Here is a 25,622-nt window from a genome sequence, read left to right as displayed (position 1 = left end):
TAATCTCTTTCAATTCTGGCCCAAAAAGGGTCTTACCTTTGAAAGGGGTATTAAGCAATTTTGTCTTGGAAGATACATCCCCCGACCAAGACTTTAGCCAGAGCGCTCTACGCGCCCCAATTGTAAACCCTGAATTTTTCGCCGCTAACCTCGCTAACTGCAAAGCGGTGTCTAAAATAAAGGAATTAGCTAACTTAAGTGCGTGAATTCTGTCCATGACTTCCTCATACGGAGTCTCCCTACTGAGCGACTTTTCCAGTTCCTCGAACCAGAACCACACCGCTGTAGTGACAGGAATAATGCACAAAATAGGTTAAAGGAGGTAACCTTGCTGTACAAAAATCTTTTTAAGCAAACGCTCCAATTTTTTATCCATAGGATCTTTGAAAGCACAATTGTCCTCAATAGGAATGGTCGTGCGCTTGGCTAGAGTAGAAACCGCCCCCTCAACCTTAGGGACTGTTTGCCATGTGTCCTTCCTGGGGTCGACCATAGGGAACAATTTCTTAAATATAGGAGGAGGGACAAAAGGTATGCCTGGCTTCTCCCACTCCTTATTCACTATGTCCGCCACCCGTTTAGGTATCGGAAAAGCATCAGGGTGCACCGGGACCTCAAGGAACTTGTCCATCTTGCACAATTTTTCTGGGTTGACCAGATTGTCACAATCATCCAGAGTAGATAGCACCTCCTTAAGTAATGCGCGGAGATGCTCTAATTTTGATTTAAATGTCACAACATCAGGTTCTGCCTGCTGAGAAATTCTTCCTGTATCAGAAATTTCCCCATCTGACAAACCCTCCCTCACTGCCAATTCAGATTGGTGTGAGGGTATGACAGAAAAATTATCATCAGCGCCCTCCTGCTCTACAGTGTTTAAAACAGAGCAATCGCGCTTTCTCTGAAATGCTGGCATTTTGGATAAAATATTAGCTATGGAGTTATCCATTACTGCCGTCAATTGCTGCATAGTAACAAGCATTGGCGCGCTAGAAGTACTAGGGGTCGCCTGCGCGGGCATAACTGGTATAGACACAGAAGGAGAAGATGTAGAACTATCTCTACTTCCTTCATCTGAGGAATCATCCTGGGCAACTTTACAATTTGTGACAGTACTGTCCTTACTTTGTTTGGACGCTATGGCACAATTATCACACATATTTGAAGGGGGAACCACATTGGCTACCATACATACAGAACATGATCTATCTGAAGGTACAGACATGTTAAACAGGCTTAAACTGGTTAATAAAGCACAAAAACCGTTTTAAAACAAAACTGTTACTGTCTCTTTAAATGTTAAACAGGGCACACTTTATTACTGAATATGTGAAAAACTATGAAGGAATTATCCAATCTTTACCAAATTTTCACCACAGTGTCTTAATGCATTCAAAGTATTGCACCCCAATTTTCAAGCTGTTAACCCTTAAAATGTGGAAACCGGAGCCGTTTTTCATTTTAACCCCCTTACAGTCCCAGCCACAGCCTTTGCTGCAACTTCACCAATCCCAGGGGGGTATATGATACCAAATGAAGCCTTCTAGGAACGTTTTTAGTGGATTCCAGACCCACACACATGCAGCTGCATGTACTGTACTCAAAAGTAACTGCACAGTAATGGCGTGAAAATGAGGCTCTGCCTACTACAGAGAAAGGCCCTTCCTGACTGGGAAGGTGTCTTAACAAGTGCCTGGTGCTAAAAAACGTTCCCCAATGTTATAAAAGTGTGAAATTCAACTTCAAACTGCATATAATACTTAAATAAAGCAATCGATTTAGCCCTTAAGAGTGTCTACCAGTGTATAGCCCATAATAAGCCCTTTATTCTGTTTGAGACTAAGAAAATGGCTTACCAATCCCCATGAGGGAAAATGACAGCCTTCCAGCATTACACAGTCTTGTTAGAAAAATGGCTAGTCATACCTTGAGCAGAAAAGTCTGCAAACTGTTCCCCCCAACTGAAGTTCTCTCATCTCAACAGTCCTGTGTGGGAACAGCAACTGATTTTAGTTACTGTCTGCTAAAATCATAATCCTCTTTTAAACAGAACTCTTCATCTCTTTCTGTTTCAGAGTAAATAGTACATACCAGCACTATTTTAAAATAACAAACTCTTGATAGAAGAATAAAAAACTACAACTAAACACCACAAACTCCTCACCATCCCCGAGGAGATGCTACTTGTTCAGAGCGGCAAGGAGAATGACTGGGGGGGCGGAGCCTGGGAGGGACTATATGGACAGCTCTTGCTGTGTGCTCTCCTTGCCTTTCCCTGTGGGGGAGGAGAATATCCCACAAGTAATGGATGACGCCGTGGACCGGACACACCAATGTTGGAGAAATAGCAACCAGAAACAGAACTTTCCAAGATAATAGTTTAATATCTATGGAATGCATAGGTTCAAACGGAACCCCTTGAAGAACTCGAAGAACTAAATTCAAACTCCAGGGAGGAGTAATAGGTCTAAATACAGGCTTAATTCTAGATAGAGCCTGACAAAAAGACTGAACATCCGGTACATTTGCCAAACGTTTATGAAACAGAATTGACAAAGCTGAAATTTGTCCCTTTAAGGAACTCGCTGATAACCCTTTCTCCAATCCTTCTTGGAGAAAAGACAGAATCCTAACCTTACTCCATGAGTAACCCTTGGATTTACTCCAATAAAGATATTTACACCATATCTTATGATAGATTTTTCTAGTGACAGGCTTTGTAGCCTGTATCAAAGTATTGATGACTGAATCAGAGAATCCTCGCTTCGATAAAATCAAGCGTTCAATCTCCACGCAGTCAGCTGCAGAGAAATTAGATTTGGATGTTGGAAAGGCCCTTGAACGAGAAGGTCCTGTCTCAATGGAATTCTCCACGGAGGCAGAGAGGACATGTCCACTAGATCCGCATACCAAGTCCTGCGTGGCCACGCAGGCGCTATCAGGATCACAGAAGCTCTCTCCTGTTTGATTCGAACAATCACGCCTGGGAGGAGAGGAAACGGTGGAAACACATAAGCCAGGCTGAACAACCAAGGCACTGCCAAGACATCTATCAGTTCGGCCTGAGGATCCCTTGACCGGGATCCGTATCTTGGAAGCTTGGCATTCTGACGAGATGCTATCAAATACAATTCTGGTCTGCTCATCTGAGAATCAATGAGGCAAATACCTCCGGGTGAAGTTCCCACTCCCCCGGATGAAAAGTCTGTCGACTTATAAAATCTGCTTCCCAGTTCTCTAGCCCTGGGATGTAGATCGCTGACAGATGACAAAAGTGGGCCTCTGCCCAACTGATTATCTTGAATACTTCTATCATCGCTAAGGAACTCCTTGTTCCCCCCTGATGATTGACATATGCCACAGTCGTTACATTGTCCGACTGGAATCTGATGAAAACGCATTGAATATTGCCCTCAGTTCCAGAATATTGATTGGAAGTAGAGACTCCACCTGATTCCAAACACCCTGAGCCTTCAGGGAATTCCAAACTGCACACCAGCCCAGAAGGTTGGCATCTGTTCTCACTATCACCCATGAGGGTCTGCGGAAACCATTCCCCTGGGACAGATGATCCGGCGACAACCACCAAAGAAGAGAGTTTCTGGTCTCTTGATCCAGGTTTATCTGAGGAGATAAATCCGCATAATCCCCATTACACTAACAGAGCATGCACATTTGCAGTGGTCTGAGATGAAAGCGAGCAAACGGAACGATGCCCATTGCCGCTACCATTAATCCAATTACCTCCATACACTGAGCCACTGATGGCCGAGGAATGGACTGAAGTGCTCGGCAAGTATTCAGAATCTTTGATTTTCAGACCTCTGTCAGAAATACTTTCATGGTTACCGAGTCTATCAGAGTTCCCAAGAAAGGAACCCTTGTCTGTGGGACAAGAGAACTCTTCTCTATGTTCACCTTCCAGCCGTGAGTTCTCAGAAAAGACAACACTGTGTCCGTGTGAGATTTTGTCAGATGATATGATGACGCCTGAATCAGAATATCTTCCAGATAAGGCGCCACCGCTATCCCTTGTGGTCTGAGAGCCGCCAAAAGAGACCCTAGAACCTTTGTGAAGATTCTGGGTGCTGTGGCCAACCTGAAAGGAAGAGCCACGAACTGATAATGGTTTGTCCAAGAAAGCAAACCTTAGAAACCGATGATGATTCTTGTGGATAGGAATATGAAGGTAAGCATCCTTTAAATCCACGGTAGTCGTATATTGACCCTCCTGGATCATTGGCAAAATCGTTCGAATTGTCTCCATCTTGAATGATGGAACTCTTAGAAATTTGTTTAGACACTTGAGGTCTAAAATGGGTCTGAACGTTCCCTCTTTTTTGGGAACCACAAATATGTTTGAGTAAAACCCCTGTCCCTGTTCCAATTTTGGAACCGGACAGATTACTCCCATAGTAAAAAGGTCTTTTACACAGCGTAAGAACGCTTCTCTTTTTATCTGGTTTGCAGATAATTTTGAAAGATGAAATCTCCCTCTTGGGAGAAAATCCTTGAATTCTAATTGATAACCGTGGGTCACTATTCCTAGTGCCCAGGAATCCTGAACATCTCTTGCCCAAGCCTGAGCAAAGAAAGAGAGTCTGCCCCCTACTAGATCCGGTCCCGGATCGAGGGCCACCCCTTCATGCTGTCTTAGGACCAGCATTGGGTTTTTTGGATTGTTTACCCTTATTCCAGTTCTGATTGGGTCTCCAAACTGACTTAGATTGGGTAAAATTCCCTTCTTGCTTTGAAGAGGAAGATGAAGCAGGGGGTTCTCCTTTAAAGTTCCGAAAGGAACGAAAATTATTCTGTTTACCCCTCATTTCAACCGACTTATCCTGAGGTAGGGCATGGCCCTTACCTCCTGTAATATCAGAAATGATTTCCTTCAATTCTTGCCCAAAAAGGCTCTTACCTTTAAAGGGAATGGCTAAAAGCTTATGTTTTGATGACACATCAGCAGACCAAGATTTAAGCCATAATGCTCTACGTGCTAAAATAGCAAATCCTGCATTTTTTGCCGCTAATTTAGCAATTTGAAAAGCGGCATCGGTAATAAAAGAATTAGCTAGCTTAAGAGCTTTAATTCTATCTAAGATGTCATCTAACGGAGTCTCAACCTTAAGAGACTCTTCTAGAGCCTCAATCCAAAAAGCTGCTGCAGTAGTTAATGGAACAATGCAAGCCGTAGGTTGTAAAAGAAACCCCAGATTAACAAATAATTTCTTTAGTAAACCCTCTAACTTCTTATCCATAGGGTCCTTAAAAGCACAACTATCCTCAATTGGTATAGTAGTACGCTTAGCTAGAGAAGATATAGCTCCCTCTATCTTAGGGACCGTTTGCCATGAGTCCCGAATGGTATCTGATATGGGAAACATTTTCTTAAAATTAGGAGAGGGAGAAAACGGTATACCTGGTCTATCCCATTCCTTTCTAATAATTTCCGAAATTCTCTTAGGAAGCGGAAAAACATCAGTGTAAGTAGGAACTTCCAAATATTTATCCATTTTACACAACTTCTCTGGAGGAATCACAATAGGATCACAATCATCCAGAGTCGCTAAAACCTCCCTAAGTAACAGGCGGAGGTGTTCAATTTTAAATTTAAATGACATAACATCCGAATCTGTCTGAGGCAAAACATTCCCTGAATCAGAAATCTCACCCTCAGACAGTAATTCCATGATCCCCAACTCAGAGCACTGTGAGGGAACATCAGAAATAGCTAATAAAGCATCAGTGGATTCAGTATTTACATTGATACTTGACCTACTGCGTTTATCCTGCAACACTGGTAATTTAGACAATACCTCTGTAAGGGTAGTTGACATAACTGCAGACATCTCCTGCAGAGTAAAAGAATTAGATGCATAAGAAGTACTAGGCGTCGCTTTTGTGGACGTTAAAGGTTGTGACACTTGGGGAGAATTAGATGGCATATCCTGATTCTCTTCAGACTGAGAATCATCCTTAGGCACACTTTCTTTATTTAAAATATGCTTTTTACATTGTAAGGCCCTTTTTAGTACAAAAGCTACACAATGTAAGAGGGGGTTGCACAACGGCTTCTAAACACATAGAACAATGAAAAACCTCAATGTCAGACATGTTGAACAGACTAGTAGTACCACAAAAGTCGTATAAACACTTATTTATTGCAAAAAATAAACATTTGAAAAAAACGTGTACTGTGCCTTTAAGAAAGAAAAAGTGAACAATATTTCCAAAATGCTCAAAAAACATAAAATTAACCCCAAATTTGACTAAATATCGTTGGTTAATCCAAAAATTACTGCACCCAGAAGCAAGGGTAGAAATGAGGCTTTAGAAGTACTAATATCAAAAGATAGATAAAAATACCCTCTGCACCTCGCCACAGCTCTGCTGTGGCGCCTACCTGCCCCCAGGGTACTTCGAAACAAGTTTCCAACCCTTCAGACCAGCTACACAGTCCAGGAGCCTTCCAAGTTACTGCTTGCTGCTGCTTAGCTTGAAGGAAGTGCGCATCTGAGCGCGTGAAACTAAGCTCCGCCCCTTAAGGTCAAAGTCAGAGTAGGCCCAAACAAAACCAGATGGAAGTGCGGTTTTGCACCAGAGTAAAAGTATACACAGAATACAACCCTCAAACAAAAAACAAACAATTTTTAAATGCAAAAAATAAAAAACGTAACACATCGTTTTTTACATTGTCTCCCATGTCACATAATGCCCAAATATCAACTAAAGAAAAATATAATATAGGGACTCTAGTAACATCCCTTTTATAATAGGATTTACTGCTTACCCCATTCCCATATTGGGAAATAATGCCAGCCAGTTCCTATACACCAAGTCTCCTCAGAAAAAAAGGCTGCACATACCTTAATGCTGCTTGTAGCATGAAACCGGTCTCCACACTGAAGATGTCTCATGGTTACCTTCAGAAGTCTTTGTGGGAACCAGCATGGAACTTAGTTACAACTGCTAAGATCATCAACCTCAGGGCAGAAATCTTCTTCCATATCCCCCTGAGGAAAATAGTATGCACCGGTACCATTTAAAATAAAAAACTTCTTGATTGAAGAAACTAAAACTAACACCTCACTTTACCATGTCTTCCTAGTATAACACAGGCAAAGAGAATGACTGGAGGTGGAGGGGAAGGGAGGGGCTATATATACAGCTCTGCTGTGGTGCTCTTTGCCACTTCCTGTTAGCAGGGGGTTAATATCCCACAAGTAAGGATGAAATCCGTGGACTCATCATATCTTTGTAAAAGAAAAAAAGCTTACATAGCAAATAACAGCACATAAAGGGTTAAATCAATTTTGTACGTCAAATTTGAAAGCAAGCTCTGAGGATCAGAGTGCCTTACCACCTCTTCCGATCCGGATAAGCTTTCTACATGTTGACAATGTTACAACAACACAGGAGCAGGAAAGGATTATAAAACTGAAAAGGCACACTAAAACAGTTAACACATAGCACGTCTGTGCTGCTGGTGAGCGATAAAGCTAAAAAACATGAAGGTAACAAGCAAACATTTAGTGCAGGTAAAGTAAAACATACTGTGCGCATAGATCAGAAGCAACTTCTGAACATGTTAAGGTGATTGTAAATCCTAGCATTTGGATTCATGAAGTATAAGTTGGAAGCGTTTGCCACACTGAGTTGCTCAGGCAGCCCACGGCAGAACGATATATGCTGAGAGGTAAAGTTTCCACCTCTTAGAAAAAAAACGTGCATTCCAACTGGCACCTAGCCGGATAGCCAGCACAGCTATTGGTTAAGAGGTGGAAACGTCACCTCTCAGCAAAATAGTGTTCTGCTGTAGGTTGCCTGAGCAGCTCAGTGCGGCGAATGCTTCCAGCAAGAAGTATTTTATATGCTAAATTCAACAGTAACAACCAAAGCAAAAGTTTTTTTTTTTTTTTAAAGTGCCCAAAAGTGCTATAAATTGCTAGTAAAAGGTGTATGGTGTATAAATATATGTCCCCAGGCCAAGACTATTTGAAGCATGTGAACATGTTCATACTAATAGATGGAGGGCTATGAATGTGAAGGTACTTACCTCTCAGCACCTCCATCCACTGTGCTTACCTCAACTGCAGGTCCTCAAGTAACTCAACCGGTCAGGTTTTCATTATAGCTGAACTAGAGCACAGGTGAAATAATCATCTGATCAGTAACCATGGTAACTAACCTGCTCTCACCCATCAGCTGATTATTTCACCTGTGCGCTAGTTCAGCTATAATAAAAACCTGGCCTGTTAGTGTTACTTGAGGACCGTGGTTGAGAAACACTGGGTTAGTGGATGCCCTATAAAACATTGAGTAGATTTTGCATTTCTCTCATCATCAAGTAGGCAAAAGAACATGACTGAGGATCATGGGAAGTAGGAGGGACTTAAAGCGCTGGTGTGTTAGGGTGTATTTTGCCTCCTCCTAGTGGTCAGGAGGGGAATATTCCCACATGTGATGACTCGTGGATTCTCACCATCTGATAAAAGAAATTAAATGCTCTAATTGGTTAGAACATGTAATGTTAAGACTAGCGACCCTGCACTACTATCCCACTAAGGGGTTACACACATAGTAGAAGTACTCAGAACCTGTAGAGCACTGCTGGTCGCATGCTGAAACTGCCAGTGATCCAATCAGCAGCACAGGTTACCACAGCACTTCTACTGTGTGTTTAACCTCTTGGGGGGGGGGGGGCAGTTTAAAAACATAGTAATGCAAGGTTGCTAGTCTTAAAATTACATGCTGCAAAGAATTAGAGAATTTAATTTTTTGACTATTATGGCCCTTTAACACTGTATTTTGGCCATTGATTTACAGATTCAACATAGTGTTTCCATATGCAGCAATCAAATACCTAGCCTGATCCAAGTAACATTTTCTTACCAATGCTCCCTCTGGGCCAAACATTTCCAGGAAGTTCCCAATAAACTCTCGTGATTTTTCTTCCCATTTCTGAATTAGGTCAATACTTTTCTCCTCTACTTTCTGCACAAATTCCTTGGACTTCTCCTCTACATCCTTCACCTTCTTCTTTACTTTGTCCACACGTTCCTGTAGGTTATAGCGCTTCTCCTGGAACAACAAAGTATAGGTAGAAAAAAACTAGGTCTGATGTTGTAAAACAAAATATCTAAATAGAGTAGTGATGCAGTCGTTTGTAGCTATTCATATAAAACACTAACGGCTAGATTACGAGTTTGGCGTTAGCCTTAAAAAGCAGCGTTAAGGGGTCCTAACTCTGCTTTTTAACGCCCGCTGGTTCAAATAACAGAGTATACCACAAGCCAGATCACTCTAATTTAAGAGAAAAATAAAGAAAAATATACAAGGCTTTTTTGAGCACAAGAAATACGGGACTGTATACATAATATTTTGTCCACTCATTTATGTATATTTGTCATTTCATATTCAGAGAAATTGTTTTTATCTTATATCCTTGACTATTGTTTTTATAGCATTGTGCATATTATACATGTATACATTCCATCAATTGTTTTTATGGTACTAGAGCTCTATACCAACATTTAAAAGTGTTTTAAAAATAAATATAATTTTATTTGTAAAAATTAATACATTTTATTTATATCTGATACACAAAAACTGTGGTACAATTCACTGATACAACAAAAACAGAATTTATGTTTACCTGATAAATTACTTTCTCCAACGGTGTGTCCGGTCCACGGCGTCATCCTTACTTGTGGGATATTCTCCTCCCCAACAGGAAATGGCAAAGAGCCCAGCAAAGCTGGTCACATGATCCCTCCTAGGCTCCGCCTACCCCAGTCATTCGACCGACGTTAAGGAGGAATATTTGCATAGGAGAAACCATATGTTACCGTGGTGACTGTAGTTAAAGAAAATAAATTATCAGACCTGATTAAAAAAACCAGGGCGGGCCGTGGACCGGACACACCGTTGGAGAAAGTAATTTATCAGGTAAACATAAATTCTGTTTTCTCCAACATAGGTGTGTCCGGTCCACGGCGTCATCCTTACTTGTGGGAACCAATACCAAAGCTTTAGGACACGGATGAAGGGAGGGAGCAAATCAGGTCACCTAAATGGAAGGCACCACGGCTTGCAAAACCTTTCTCCCAAAAATAGCCTCAGAAGAAGCAAAAGTATCAAATTTGTAAAATTTAGAAAAAGTGTGCAGTGAAGACCAAGTCGCTGCCTTACATATCTGATCAACAGAAGCCTCGTTCTTGAAGGCCCATGTGGAAGCCACAGCCCTAGTGGAGTGAGCTGTGATTCTTTCAGGAGGCTGCCGTCCGGCAGTCTCATAAGCCAATCGGATAATGCTTTTAATCCAGAAGGAGAGAGAGGTAGAAGTTGCTTTTTGACCTCTCCGTTTACCAGAATAAACAACAAACAAAGACAAAGTTTGTCTGAAATCCTTAGTAGCTGCTAAGTAAAATTTGAGAGCACGAACTACATCCAAGTTGTGCAACAAACGTTCCTTCTTTGAAACTGGATTAGGACACAAAGAAGGCACAACTATCTCCTGGTTAATGTTTTTGTTAGAAACAACTTTTGGAAGAAAACCAGGTTTAGTACGCAAAACCACCTTATCTGCATGGAACACCAGATAAGGAGAAGAACACTGCAGAGCAGATAATTCTGAAACTCTTCTAGCAGAAGAAATTGCAACCAAAAACAAAACTTTCCAAGATAATAACTTTAATATCAACGGAATGTAAGGGTTCAAACGGAACCCCCTGAAGAACTGAAAGAACTAGGTTGAGACTCCAAGGAGGAGTCCAAATTTTGTAAACAGGCTTGATTCTAACCAGAGCCTGAACAAAGGCTAGAACATCTGGCACAGCTGCCAGCTTTTTGTGAAGTAACACAGACAAGGCAGAAATATGTCCCATCAAGGAACTTGCAGATAATCCTTTTTCCAATCCTTCTCGAAGGAAGGATAGACTCTTAGGAATCTTAACCTTGTCCCAAGGGAATCCTGCAGATTCACACCAACAGATATACCAAATTATGTGGTAATTTTTCTGGTTACAGGCTTTCAGGCCTGAACAAGAGTATTAATAACAGAATCTGAGAACCCTCGCTTTGATAAGATCAAGCGTTCAATCTCCAAGCAGTCAGCTGGAGTGGGTCGAACGGACCTAGAACAAGAAGGTCTCGTCTCAAAGGTAGCTTCCATAGTGGAGCCGATGACATATTCACCAGATCTGCATACCAAGTCCTGCGTGGCCACGCAGGAGCTATCAAAATCACCGACGCCCTCTCCTGATTGATCCTGGCTACCAGCCTGGGGATGAGAGGAAACGGCGGGAACACATAAGCTAGTTTGAAGGTCCAAGGTGCTACTAGTGCATCCACTAGAGCCGCCTTGGGATCCCTGGATCTGTACCCGTAGTAAGGAACTCTGAAGTTCTGACGAGAGGCCATCAGATCCATGTCTGGAATGCCCCACGGTTGAGTGACTTGGGCAAAGATTTCCGGATGGAGTTCCCACTCCCCCGGATGCAATGTCTGACGACTCAGAAAATCCGCTTCCCAATTTTCCACTCCTGGGATGTGGATAGCAGACAGGTGGCAGGAGTGAGACTCCGCCCATAGAATGATTTTGGTCACTTCTTCCATCGCTAGGGAACTCCTTGTTCCCCCCTGATGGTTGATGTATGAACTTGGCCCTCGCTAGCTGAGGCCAAGCTTTGAGAGCATTGAATATCGCTCTCAGTTCCAGAATATTTATCGGTAGAAGAGATTCTACCCGAGACCAAAGACCCTGAGCTTTCAGGGATCCCCAGACCGCGCCCCAGCCCATCAGACTGGCGTCGGTCGTGACAATGACCCACTCTGGTCTGCGGAAGGTCATCCCTTGTGACAGGTTGTCCAGGGACAGCCACCAACGGAATGAGTCTCTGGTCCTCTGATTTTCTTGTATCTTCGGAGACAAGTCTGAATAGTCCCCATTCCACTGACTGAGCATGAACAGTTGTAATGGTCTTAGATGAATGCGCACAAAAGGAACTATGTCCATTGCCGCTACCATCAAACCTATCACTTCCATGCACTGCGCTATGGAAGGAAGAGGAACGGAATGAAGTATCCGACAAGAGTCTAGAAGTTTTGTTTTTCTGGCTTCTGTCAGAAAAATCCTCATTTCTAAGGAGTCTATTATAGTTCCCAAGAAGGGAACCCTCGTTGACGGAGATAGAGAACTCTTTTCCACGTTCACTTTCCATCCGTGAGATCTGAGAAAGGCCAGGACAATGTCCGTGTGAGCCTTTACTTGAGGAAGGGACGACGCTCGAATCAGAATGTCGTCCAAGTAAGGTACTACAGCAATGCCCCTTGGTCTTAGCACCGCCAGAAGGGACCCTAGTACCTATGAGAAAATCCTAGGAGCAGTGGCTAATCCGAAAGAAAACGCCACGAACTGGAAATGCTTGTCCAGGAATGCAAACCTTAGGAACCGATGATGTTCCTTGTGGATAGGAATATGTAGATACGCATCCTTGAAATCCACCTTGGTCATGAATTGACCTTCCTGGATGGAAGGAAGAAGTGTTCGAATGGTTTCCATCTTGAACGATGGAACCTTGAGAAACTTGTTCAAGATCTTGAGATCTAAGATTGGTCTGAACGTTCCCTCTTTTTTGGGAACTATGAACAGATTGGAGTAGAACCCCATCCCTTGTTCTCCTAATGGAACAGGATGAATCACTCCCATTTTTAGCAGGTCTTCTACCCAATGTAAGAATGCCTGTCTTCTTATGTGGTCTGAAGACAACTGAGACCTGTGGAACCTCCCCCTTGGAGGAAGCCCCTTGAACTCCAGAGAATAACCTTGGGAGACTATTTCTAGCGCCCAAGGATCCAGAACATCTCTTGCCCAAGCCTGAGCGAAGAGAGAGAGTCTGCCCCCCACCAGATCCGGTCCCGGATCGGGGGCCCGCATTTCATGCTGTCTTGGTAGCAGTGGCAGGTTTCCTGGCCTGCTTTCCTTTGTTCCAGCCTTGCATAGGTCTCCAGGCTGGATTGGCTTGAGAAGTATTACCTTCCTGCTTAGAGGACGTAGCCCTTGGGGCTGATCCGTTTCTGCGAAAGGGACGAAACTTAGGTTTATTTTTGGTCTTGAAAAGACCTATCCTGAGGAAGGGCGTGGCCCTTGCCCCCAGTGATATCAGAGATAATCTCTTTCAAGTCAGGGCCAAAGAGTGTTTTCCCCTTGAAAGGAATGTCAAGCAATTTGTTCTTGGAAGACGCATCCGCTGCCCAAGATTTTAACCAAAGCGCTCTGCGCCACAATAGCAAACCCAGAATTTTTTCGCCGCTAACCTAGCCAATTGCAAGGTGGCGTCTAGGGTGAAAGAATTAGCCAATTTAAGAGCACGAATTCTGTCCATAATCTCCTCATAAGAAGAAGAATTACTAATAATCGCCTTTCCTAGCTCATCAAACTAGAAACACGCGGCTGCAGTGACAGGGACAATGCATGCAATTGGTTGTAGAAGGGAACCTTGCTGAACAAACATCTTTAGCAGACCTTCTAATTTTTTATCCATAGGATCTTGGAAAGCACAACTATCTTCTATGGGTATAGTGGCGCGCTTGTGTAGAGTAGAAACCGCCCCCTCGACCTTGGGGACTGTCTGCCATCAGTCCTTTCTGGGGTCGACTATAAGAAAACAATTTTATAAATATGGGGGGAGGTACTAAAGGTATACCGGGCCTGTCCCATTCTTTACTAACAATGTACGCCACCCGCTTGGATATAGGAAAAGCTTCGGGGGGCCCCGGGGCCTCTAAGAACTTTTCCATTTTACATAGTGGTTCTGGAATGACCAGATAATCACAATCATCCAAATTGGATAACACCTCCTTAAGCAGAGCGCGGAGATGTTCCAACTTAAATTTAAAAGTAATCACATCAGGTTCAGCTTGTTGAGAAATGTTTCCTGAATCTGAAATTTCTCCCTCAGACAAAACCTCCCTGGCCCCCTCAGACTGGTGTAGGGGCCCTTCAGAAACCATATCATCAGCGTTCTCATGCTCTACAGAATTTTCTAAAACAGAGCAGTCGCGCTTTCGCTGATAAGTGGGCATATTGGCTAAAATGTTTTTGATAGAATTATCCATTACAGCCGTTAAATGTTGCATAGTAAGGAGTATTGGCGCACTAGATGTACTAGGGGCCTCCTGTATGGGCAAGACTGGTGTAGACGAAGGAGGGGATGATGCAGTACCATGCTTACTCCCCTCACTTGAGGAATCATCTTGGGCATCATTTTTACTAAATTTTTTTATGACATAAAATACATATAGTTAAATGAGAAGGAACCTTGGTTTCCCCACAGTCAGAACACAATCTATCTGGTAGTTCAGACATGTTAAACAGGCATAAACTTGATAACAAAGCACAAAAAACGTTTTAAAATAAAACCGTTACTGTCACTTTAAATTTTAAACTAAACACACTTTATTACTGCAATTGCGAAAAAGTATGAAGGAATTGTTCAAAATTCACCAAAATTTCACCACAGTGTCTTAAAGCCTTAAAAGTATTGCACACCAAATTTGGAAGCTTTAACCCTTAAAATAACGGAACCGGAGCCGTTTTTATATTTAACCCCTTTACAGTCCCTGGAATCTGCTTTGCTGAGACCCAACCAAGCCCAAAGGGGAATACGATACCAAATGATGCCTTCAGAAAGACTTTTCTATGTATCAGAGCTCCACACACATGCAGCTGCATGCCATGCTGTCCTCAAAAACAAGTGCGCCATACCGGCGCGAAAATGAGGCTCTGACTATGATTAGGGAAAGCCCCTAAAGAATAAGGTGTCTAAAACAGTGCCTGCCGATATAATCATATCAAAATACCCAGAATAAATGATTCCTCAAGGCTAAATATGTGTTAATAATGAATCGATTTAGCCCAGAAAAAGTCTACAGTCTTAATAAGCCCTTGTGAAGCCCTTATTTACTATCTTAATAAACATGGCTTACCGGATCCCATAGGGAAAATGACAGCTTCCAGCATTACATCGTCTTGTTAGAATGTGTCATACCTCAAGCAGTAAGAGACTGCACACTGTTCCCCCAACTGAAGTTAATTGCTCTCAACAGTCCTGTGTGGAACAGCCATGGATTTTAGTTACGGTGCTAAAATCATTTTCCTCATACAAACAGAAATCTTCATCTCTTTTCTGTTTCTGAGTAAATAGTACATACCAGCACTATTTTAAAATAACAAACTCTTGATTGAATAATAAAAACTACAGTTAAACACTAAAAAACTCTAAGCCATCTCCGTGGAGATGTTGCCTGTACAACGGCAAAGAGAATGACTGGGGTAGGCGGAGCCTAGGAGGGATCATGTGACCAGCTTTGCTGGGCTCTTTGCCATTTCCTGTTGGGGAGGAGAATATCCCACAAGTAAGGATGACGCCGTGGACCGGACACACCTATGTTGGAGAAATTGTGGTACAATTCACTACTTAAGCTCCCCTCACCCTGGTTATTATATACTAACGGCTAGATTACGAGTTTGGCGTTAGCCTTAAAAAGCAGCGTTAAGGGGTCCTAACGCTGCTTTTTAACGCCCGTTGGTATTACAAGTCTGGCAGGTACAGGTGTACCGCTCACTTTTTTTCCGTGACTTTTGCATACCGCAAATCCCCTTACGTTAATTGCGTATCCTATCTTTTTAATGGGATTTTCCTAACGCCGGTATTACAAGTCTTGTAAGAAGTGAGCGGTACAGCCTCTACCGCCAAGACTCCTACTGCATTTAAAAGTGTGTAGTTTTATGGGCTAACGCCGGAACATAAAGCTCTTAACTACAGTGCTACAAAGTACACTAACACCCATAAACTACCTATTAACCCCTAAACCGAGGCCCCCCACATCGCAAACACTAAAATAAAATTGTTTAACCCCTAATCTGCCGACCGGATATCGCCGCCACCTACATTATACCTATGAACCACTAATCTGCTGCCCCTAACATCGCCGACACCTACATTATAGTTATTAAACTATAATACATGTATTAACCCCTAAACCGCCGCACTCCCGCCTCGCAAACACTATAATTTTTTTTATTAACCCCTAATCTGCCGTCCCTAACATTGCCGCCACTATATTAAATGTATTAACCCCTAAACCTAAGTCTAACCCTAACACCCCCCTAACAAATCTAATTTTAATAAATCTAAATAAAATTACTATAATTAAAATAAATTATTCCTATTTAAAACTAAATACCTATAAAATAAACCCTAATATAGCTACAATATAAATAATAGTTACATTGTAGCTATTTTAGGATTTATTTTTATTTTACAGGCAACTTTGCATTTATTTTAACTATGTACAATAGTTATTAAATAGTTATTAACTATTTAAGAACTACCTAGCTAAGATAAGTACAAATTTACCTGTAAAATAAACCCTAACCTAAGTTACAATTACACCTAACACTACTCTATAATTAAATTAATTACCTAAACTACCTACAATTAAATACAATTAAATTAAATAAATTACGGAAAAAAAACAAACACTAAATTACAGAAAATAAAAAAGAAATTACAATATTTTAAACTAATTACACCTACTCCAATCCCCCTAATAAAATAAAAAAAGCCCCCCAAAATAATAAAATTCCCTACCCTACACTAAATTACAAATAGCCCTTAAAAGGGCCTTTTGCGGGGCATTGCCCCAAAGTAATCATCAGCTCTTTTACCAGCCCTTAAAAGGGCTTTTTGCGGGGCATTGCCCCAAAGTAATCAGCTCTTTTACCTGTAAAAAAAAATACAATACCCCCCCAACATTAAAACCCACCACCCACATACCTCTACTCTAAAACCCACCCAATCCCCCCTTAAAAAAAACTAAAACTAACTCCCTGAAGATCACCCTACCTTGAGCCGTCTTCACCCAGCCAGGCCGAACTCTTCATCCAATCCAGCAAGAAGAGGTCCTCCAGAGGGTCCGAAGTCTTCATCCTATCCGGGCAGAAAAGGACATCCAGACCGGAAGAAGTGTTCATCCAAGCGGCATCTTCTTTCTTCATCCTTCGGGAGCGGAGCGGCACCATCTTGAAGACCTCCGACGCGGAACATCCTCCTTGACCGACGGCGAATGATGGTTCCTTTAAATGACGTCATCCAAGATGGCGTCCCTCAAATTCCGATTGGCTGATAGGATTCTATCAGCCAATCGGAATTAAGGTAGAAAAAATCTGATATCGGATTGACCTCGCATTCTATTGGCTGATCGGAACAGCCAATAGAATGCAAGGTCAATCCAATTGGCTGATTGGATCAGCCAATCAGATTGAACTTCAATCCGATTGGCTGATTGAATCAGCCAATCGGATTTTTCCTACCTTAATTCCGATTGGCTGATAGAATCCTATCAGCCAATTGGAATTCGAGGGACGCCATCTAAGATGACGTCATTTAAAGGAACCGTCATTCGTCGTCGGTCAAGGAGGATGTTCCGCGTTGGAGGTCTTCAAGATGGTGCCGCTCCGCAAGGATGAAGAAACAAGATGCCGCTTGGATGAAGATTTCTTCCGGTCTGGATGTCCTCTTCTGCCCAGATAGGATGAAGACTTCGGACCCTCTGGAGAGGACCTCTTCTTGCCGGATTGGATGAAGAGTTCGGCCCGACTGGGTGAAGACGGCTCAAGGTAGGGTGATCTTCATGGGGTTAGTGTTAGGTTTTTTAAGGGGGGATTGGGTGGATTTTAGAGTAGGGGTATGTGGGTGGTGGGTTTTAATGTTGGGGGGGGGGTATTGTATTTTTTTTACAGGTAAAAGAGCTGATTACTTTGGGGCAATGCCCCGCAAAAGGCCCTTTTTAAGGGCTATTTGTAATTTAGTGTAGGGTAGGGAATTTTATTATTTTGGAGGGCTTTTTTATTTTATTAGGGGGATTAGAGTAGGTGTAATTAGTTTCAAATATTCTAATTTCTTTTTTATTTTCTGTAATTTAGTGGAGTTTTTTCCCCGTAATTTAGTTTATTTAATTGTATTTAATTGTAGGTAGTTTAGGTAATTAATTTAATTATAGAGTAGTGTTAGGTGTAATTGTAACTTAGGTTAGGTTTTATTTTACAGGTAAATTTGTACTTATTTTAGCTAGGTAGTTATTAAATAGTTAATAACTATTTAATAACTATTGTACCTAGTTAAAATAAATACAAAGTTGCCTGTAAAATAAAAATAAATCCTAAAATAGCTACACTGTAACTATTAGTTATATTGTAGCTATATTAGGGTTTATTTTATAGGTAAGTATTTAGTTTTAAATAGGAATAATTTATTTAATTATAGTAATTTTATTTAGATTTATTAAAAATAGATTTAAGTTAGGGGGGTGTTAGGGTTAGACTTAGGTTTAGGGGTTAGTACATTTAATATAGTAGCAGCGACGTTAGGGGCGGCAGATTAGGGGTTAATAATTGTAGGTAGGTGGCGGCAATGTTAGGGACGGCAGATTAGGGGTTAATAATTGTAGGTAGGTGGCGGCAATGTTAGGGACGGCAGATTAGGGGTTAATAACAAATTTTATAGTGTTTGCAAGGCGGGAGTGCTGCGGTTTAGGGGTTAATACATTTATTATAGTGGCGGCGATGTCCGGTCGGCAGATTAGGGGTTAATAATTGTAGGTAGGTGGCGGCGACGTTGGGGGCGGCAGATTAGGGGGTTAATAAATATAATGTAGGTGTCGGCGATGTTAGGGGCAACAGATTAGGGGTTCATATGTATAATGTAGGTGGCGGTGGTGTCCGGAGTGGCAGATTAGGGGTTAATAATATAATGCAGGTGGCGAGGATGTCGGGGGCGGCAGATTAGGGGTTAATAAGTGTAAGGTTAGGGGTGTTTAGACTCTGGGTTCATGTTAGGGTGTTAGGTGTAGACTTAGAAAGTATTTTGCCATAGGAAACAATGGGGCTGTGTTAGAAGCTGAACGCTGCTTTTTTGCAGGTGTTAGGTTTTTTTTCAGCCGTCTCAGCCCCATTGAGTCCTATGGGGAGATCATGCACGAGCAAGGTTTTTTTTCAGCCGTCTCAGCCCCATTGTTTCCTATGGGGAGATCGTGCACGAGCACGTTTTAGCCAGCTTACCGCTACCGTAAGCAACGCTGGTATTACAGTGAGAAGTGGCGCTAAATTTGCTCAGCGCTCACTTTTCTGAGGCTAACGCAGCCATTCAGAAAACTTGTAATACCAGCGTTGTTTTAAGTGAGCGCTGGAAAAAAAAAGGCTCGTTAGCAACGCAAGTTTTTACCGACAAAACTCGTAATCTAGCCGTAACATTTTCTTTTGTGATTTAGACAGAGCATACGATTTTAAAAGTTTTACTTTTATCAAATGCACTTCATTCCCATGGTATTCTTTGTTGTAGATACCTAGGTAAGTGACTGGAGCACTACTTGGCAGGAAATGGTGTTGCTATCTAGTGCTCTTGCAAAGGGATAACATTATTTCAAATCTGCTGTCATATAGTACTCCAGAAATGGGCCGGCTCCTAAGCATGCTTCATTGCTTTTTAACAAATGATACAAGAGAACAAAGAAAATTTGATAATAGAAGTAAATTGTAAAGTTATTTAAAATTGTATATATCTGAATGCAGAAAGAAAAAAAATTGTGTTTCATATCCGGGTAATAATTTTTATTATCTTCATTGTTTGTCGTCATTATTTGCTTGATATATCGTGAAGCCTGTTAGCTGCCCTCACTCCATAACATACTAAACAAATGGATCCTTTAGGCGCAACTTTTCTTTTAAACCATGTTTGTTGTTTAATTGGTGATTAATAATTCAAGTAACATAGCTGTGCAAAACTCTCCTTCTAGTTGAACAAAATGGAAGCCATGTGTTGGGACAGTAAGCAGAAAATGTATTATATGTGTCAAACATGAAGATATGTAAATAAATATAGTATGTGCTTGCTAGACAATTATAATAGCATTATTCAATTCATAACCACAATATCAATAACAAACACATCTATGTGTAGACAAAAATAAATACAATTAAAGAATAATGAAATATTATTTCTATTAAACACTTATGGGCTGGGAGAGATGGATAAACTGCCAAGTACTCACAGGAGCTCTTCTGTACATCTAATAATAAGTAATAGTTTTATTTTATTTACTCACATTGATGAAGCTGACATTGAGCTCCTTAGCAGTGTATCCACGCTGTAGGTTACGACGTGCATACACATCATAATCTCGTACAATCCGAGTGATGATGTCAGAGGTGGAGATTCCTTCTGTTCGCTGGGTTGGTGCAAACATTCCTTTGAACAGAAATTACAAAAGTCACAATGGCTCTATAAATAAAAAAGAAAAGTTCAAATAGATACTGGTTCCTAAATATAAATACCAAACTATCACAAATAACTCCTTCCAACTAATAACAATTCTCAGGACATTAGAAGAACAGAGACCAAAGCTCTCATTTATTTTACTGTGCTGCTATCACTGAACCAAAGCGCTTTTCCCTCAACATTAAACAGCTAGGATTTTCTGGTAAGCACACACGATGGCCAAAGAAAAAGAAATTAAGCCAGTACAGCACACAAAGACTCTAAGAGACTTTAGAGGAAATGTAGCATGGCAGATGCACCATAATTATAATAATGTAGAAGGATGGTGGCAAAAGATTAGTAGCCAAGATACTAAGAAGGGCCACTTCTAGCCCTAAGAGGCTTACCCCACTGCAGCACTATAAGCAAGAGAAAAAAGTCCAGTACATCAGACCTCTTTTACAGTGATTTTTTCATAAGAGAAAGCGGAGTGGTTTCAGAAGAAACTGTAGCATATCAGTCTGGTCCTGACTTAACAGTATAGTCCAGTCCAGTACCAAAATAGCAGGCAACCCCTTCTCTGAATGATAGAAACGGCAAAACCCCAGGTGGTAAATCGCCACAGAACAGGCAAGTTATTGAGCTGGTTGATCGTTCCTGAGAGTGCGCTTCTCTCTGTATGTATTATGTCTCCCTAAGGGAAAAAGGGGCAATCAGACGTGGACTCCTTGCTCAGTGTGCTTAGAGAAATATGGCTCAACCTCACCGATGAGGCCCAATGGAGGCCAAACGATCGTCTGGGGTTGCTGTGTTCCTTGTTCAGAGAGGAATTGCCTGGTATTTCGGTGCTGGACTGACCTTAATAGGCAAGATCAGAGTGATATAAACCAGGAAAGTTCTACTCTGTGAAAAGCATTACTGGGTTAAAAAGGAGCTGCTCACAGGTGGTAAATCGCCATAGAACAAGCTAACAAGTTATTGAGCTGGTTGTTTGTTTCTGACAGTGCGTTTCTCTCTGTGTTGACCAAAGGCAGCCATTGACAGAGAACAAACATAAAGACTCCTTACAAATCTTCACAGCGTTTTTTGCCCTAAAGCACTGAGTTTATAGTTCTTTTTCTGGATTGTTTCTGTTCATGAAGAGCTCATAAAATGTACCTGCTTCTTTTATGTGCTTATAAACATCATCACTTCCTGCCGACGAATAAGGGATGTCATCATGGGCTACAAAATCAATCTAAAATGAAACGCATAAATGATAAAGTAATTTAAAAGGAGTTTCACTATATGTATTGCTTTCAAATATAAAGACAGAATTGATGGCTCTTTAGATTTCATACCAAGGGTCTTAGAGGACCATAAACAAAGCAAATGTCTCTGTTTGAGGAATAATACAATTTACAAATCCTCATTAAAGGAATATTAGTATAATAGTGTAATATAAAATGTTTAATTATGTGCAGTCAAAAAAACTTTGCAATAAACCTTCAATATTTATTTGTGACCTTTCCTGAAATTGAACTCTGAAAATGGTTGTTTTTCAAAATTCCACTGAGTTTCTCTAAAGTAATAGGTGCCACCATATTTAAGCTTGTTTTCTTCTTCTCTCCCTTATTTAAGTTTCCAAACCAACTTGTTTGCACAGTCTTTTTATTGCCTGTTTTATATCTGTCTCTAATTGGTTTCAGCAGGAAAGATAAGAAGAAAATATGTTTAAATGTGGCGATGCACATTACCTTATAGAAACTAAAGTACTTTATAGAAAATAAACCTTAACACTTATAACTTAAATATTTAAACACACATTAGAAGTGTAAAATATATATCTACATTATTCTAAGGCTAATATTTGCTTTGAGTACATCATTATGCCTGTCTATCATGTATTTACTGTTCTTATCCTTTTAACTCTGTGATACTCAAATAGGTAAAGCCATTGGATCACTGGCACCTTTGTGGCCCACAAAGACTTGAATGGGAAATTCCTGATAAATACAATTTTGATAAAAAATAAACAAATAGTGCACGTTAACAATAACATTATATAAATATATATATACACACACATTTATTTATATTCACACATACATATGCACACAAACTAATATACATAGTAAATAACCTATTTATGCGCTTACTAATAAAATAAATAAATAAATAAAATAGAGTTCAGCCAAAGCAGGTTATTTTTGGATGGGAAAAATGTTTCATTCATATAGTAAAAAATAAAATAAATGAAACACAGCAGGAATAATTAAAGGGACAGTCTAGTAAAAATTAAACTTTCATGATTCAGATAGGGCATGCAATTTTAAACAACTTTCCAATTGACTTTTATCATTAAATTTGCTTTGTTCCCTTGGTGGTATTTTTGAAAAGCTAAACCTAGGTAGGCTCAAACTAATTTCTAAGCTGTTGAAAACCGCCTCTTAGCTCAGAGCATTTTGACAGTTTTTCACAGTTAGACACTGTTAGTTCATGTGTGTCATAGAGATAACATTATGCTCACTCCTGTGGAGTTATTTAGGAGTATGCACTGATTGGTTAAACTGCATGTCTGTCAACAGCACTGAGATGAGGGGGCAGTTTGCAGAGGCTTAGATACAATAATCACAGAGGTAAAACATATGTTAATATAACTGTGCTTGTTATGCAAAACTGGGGAATGGGTAATAAAGGGATTATCTATCTTTTTAAACAATAAAAATTCTGGTGTAGAGTGTCCCATTAATATATATCATGGCTGATGGCACAGTCAAAATCAAGAGTAATTCTGATGTAATTAACATCTGTCTCCTCACTTACCCTATGTTCTTCCAGGAATTCTGGGGTGAGTGTCCAAGGTGCATTTCTCGCCACCTCATCTACATAGCGACAGTGCTGTACTGCATCATATCTTTCTTCTTCTGTCATTACTGTAAAGCCCTTCAGGTTATGAGTCAACTCATCACTGCAGACTAAGACAAAGAAATAAAATATTTAAATCCAATACTCTTTGAACTGGTGGACATTCATGATCTTTGCAATAGTTATAACCTGACAATAAAAAGACAAAGGTTTGCTAACTCTACTGCTGCAAATACAGACAGTAAAAAACAAAGCAGCACTAACTCATAAAATGCCAGCAGGATAGCAACACAGTATATACAAGTGTTCTAGCTACATGCCTTAGATTAAAGCAAAAAAGGCCTACACCACCCTACAAAGCACGGATTCCTTGCTATCCGCTGCAGAACACTATCCTTATGGTCCATTATTTAGATAACGTCAGATTACTACTCCGACAGCACAATAAATTGATCTTTTATATATTTATGTAATTAATTATATCTATCCATTAAGAACTAGCATTTTTTTCTAGCAGAGTAAGAAAAAAACTGATATACCTGATCTATTGGTATCTAATAACAATAAGTTGCCAAATGCACTGCAGGTCAACAACTAGACACTAATATTCCTTGGTATCAAAATGCTTTTTTAAATATTTCTGCTGTTGCCTGAACATTTGGATTAAAAGTGAACCCTTACGTCCAATCACCAAATGTGTCATAAAAAAATGGAGCTGGAAATGTATTCTGGTAGTACCAAATATAGATTGGGATTGTCTGCATTAGATAGAATACACCACTGGAGTGTAGATACCACTGTCACAAGCGCTCTCAACAAATTAAAAATACAGAAAACACCAGCACATGCCCTTTCCCTAAAACACTTATGTTTATGCATCACACAAAAGGTGTAATTGTGCTGAAATAAACATGAGCCATGACTTAAAGAGTTACAGTGAACTGGAAATATTTTGTGATACTCATAGGTGTTGGCGACTCGAGGTCTTGTGTGGTTTTCACCCACACAACCGGTCAGCTCAATGACTGAGAAAACATAAGAAAAATCTGCCCTTGAAAATCCATGAGAGAAGCTTTTGTAAAGGGAATTCATGCTCAGCACAAGGTGTGCAGTGTTCATCATCATGTGGTTACAGATGCTGGAAAATGGTGAGACCAAACCCTAACAGATTTGCAAACTCTGCAGTTGCTACAAGGGACGCACAAACTGTAAATATTGATCTTACCTCCAACTATCAGGTATGTGTTTGGGAAAAGGTTCTTTGCTTGCATTAAGGCTCGCGCATGCCCAGAGTGGAAAAGGTCAAAGATTCCATCTGCATAAACTCTCACTGGCCGATCAGCTAATGGAGAAAAGCAGAAAGATCCTAATTAAAGAAAGAAACACTCATCTGCTGCATCAGTGTTAGTGTTAAGAAACTTTGATGCTAATAAGATTCAACTAAGTAAATCATTTCTGAAAATAAACTTTTAAAAGACCAATAATAAAACACTGTTTGCATATAACAAGTAAATGATAAACACTAGATTTGTTTAAATCAATATACTTCATACATGTAGAATAATATTCAGTACTGGTGGGCACATAGATTCATAGCTCTTGTTGTCTGTAGGCACGTCCCTTTCACTTATATAACTCACCAATTCTAGCTTGCTTTAATTAGTTTATATATAGCCTAGCAAAAATAACAATACTGAGAGGGAGAAAGGAGACTGCACCGAAAAACAACTCAAAAGACAGATCAGGCAAAAGAATCTGAGGAACTTAAAGGGACATGAAACACAATTTGTTTCTTAGGATACAGACAGAAAACAAAATTAGAAGTAAATTGCTATTGTTTCAATTATCAAATTTGCTTCATTCTCTTGGTATCCTTTGTTCAATTAGCAGCAATACACTACTGGCAGCTAGCTGATCACATTTAGTCAGCCACTCACAAGAGACAAATGTGTGCAGGCACCAATCACCAACTAGCTCACACTAGTGTAGGATATGTACTGTACATATTATTTTTCAACAATGGATACCAAGAGAACAAGGTATATTTGAAAAGAGAAGTGAATTTAAAAGTGTCTTAAAATTGCATGCTCTTCCTGAATAATACAAGTTTAATTTTGAATTTCCTATACCTTTTAAGATGCCCCATGCAATTAAATCATACTGGGCAATATTTGTCAAAAATAAATTCTACAAAAGATGTAAACTCTAGATTATCCATAAAGGAAATCTCATCAGGCACATTAGCTTTACTGTCAGCCTCACAAGGAATTACCTGTAAATCTACTTGACAACATTTAACCTGAGTAGAGTTATTACTACCTTTAAAGGGACATAAAACCCCAAAAAATTATTTAATGATTCAGAGTGTAAAAATTAAAAACAAAAAAAACTTTCCAATTTACTTCTATTATCTAATGTACTTTGTTCTTTTGGTATCCTTGGTTGAAAAGCAGTTAG

At 40.4% G+C, this 25,622-nt stretch overlaps 1 protein-coding gene across 4 annotated transcripts in view; it reads right to left on the bottom strand.

Moving 5' to 3' along the window:
• LOC128656390 (choline-phosphate cytidylyltransferase A) overlaps nt 1-25,622 on the bottom strand; it is a 125,630-nt gene that overhangs the window by 27,564 nt on the left and 72,444 nt on the right. For all 4 annotated transcript variants that reach the window (XM_053710264.1, XM_053710266.1, XM_053710265.1 and 1 more), the window contains 5 exons: nt 24,391-24,507; nt 23,124-23,275; nt 21,477-21,555; nt 20,167-20,309; nt 8,893-9,081 (listed from right to left, as the gene is read on the bottom strand). In XM_053710264.1, the coding sequence (XP_053566239.1) occupies nt 8,893-9,081; nt 20,167-20,309; nt 21,477-21,555; nt 23,124-23,275; nt 24,391-24,507 (680 nt within the window). The remainder of the gene's footprint in view (nt 1-8,892; nt 9,082-20,166; nt 20,310-21,476; nt 21,556-23,123; nt 23,276-24,390; nt 24,508-25,622) is intronic.

This window comes from Bombina bombina, chromosome 4, assembly GCF_027579735.1.
Source record: "Bombina bombina isolate aBomBom1 chromosome 4, aBomBom1.pri, whole genome shotgun sequence".
NCBI lineage: Eukaryota > Metazoa > Chordata > Amphibia > Anura > Bombinatoridae > Bombina > Bombina bombina.
Note: the sequence above shows the minus strand (reverse complement) of the source record. Positions and strands in the feature narration are given on the sequence as shown.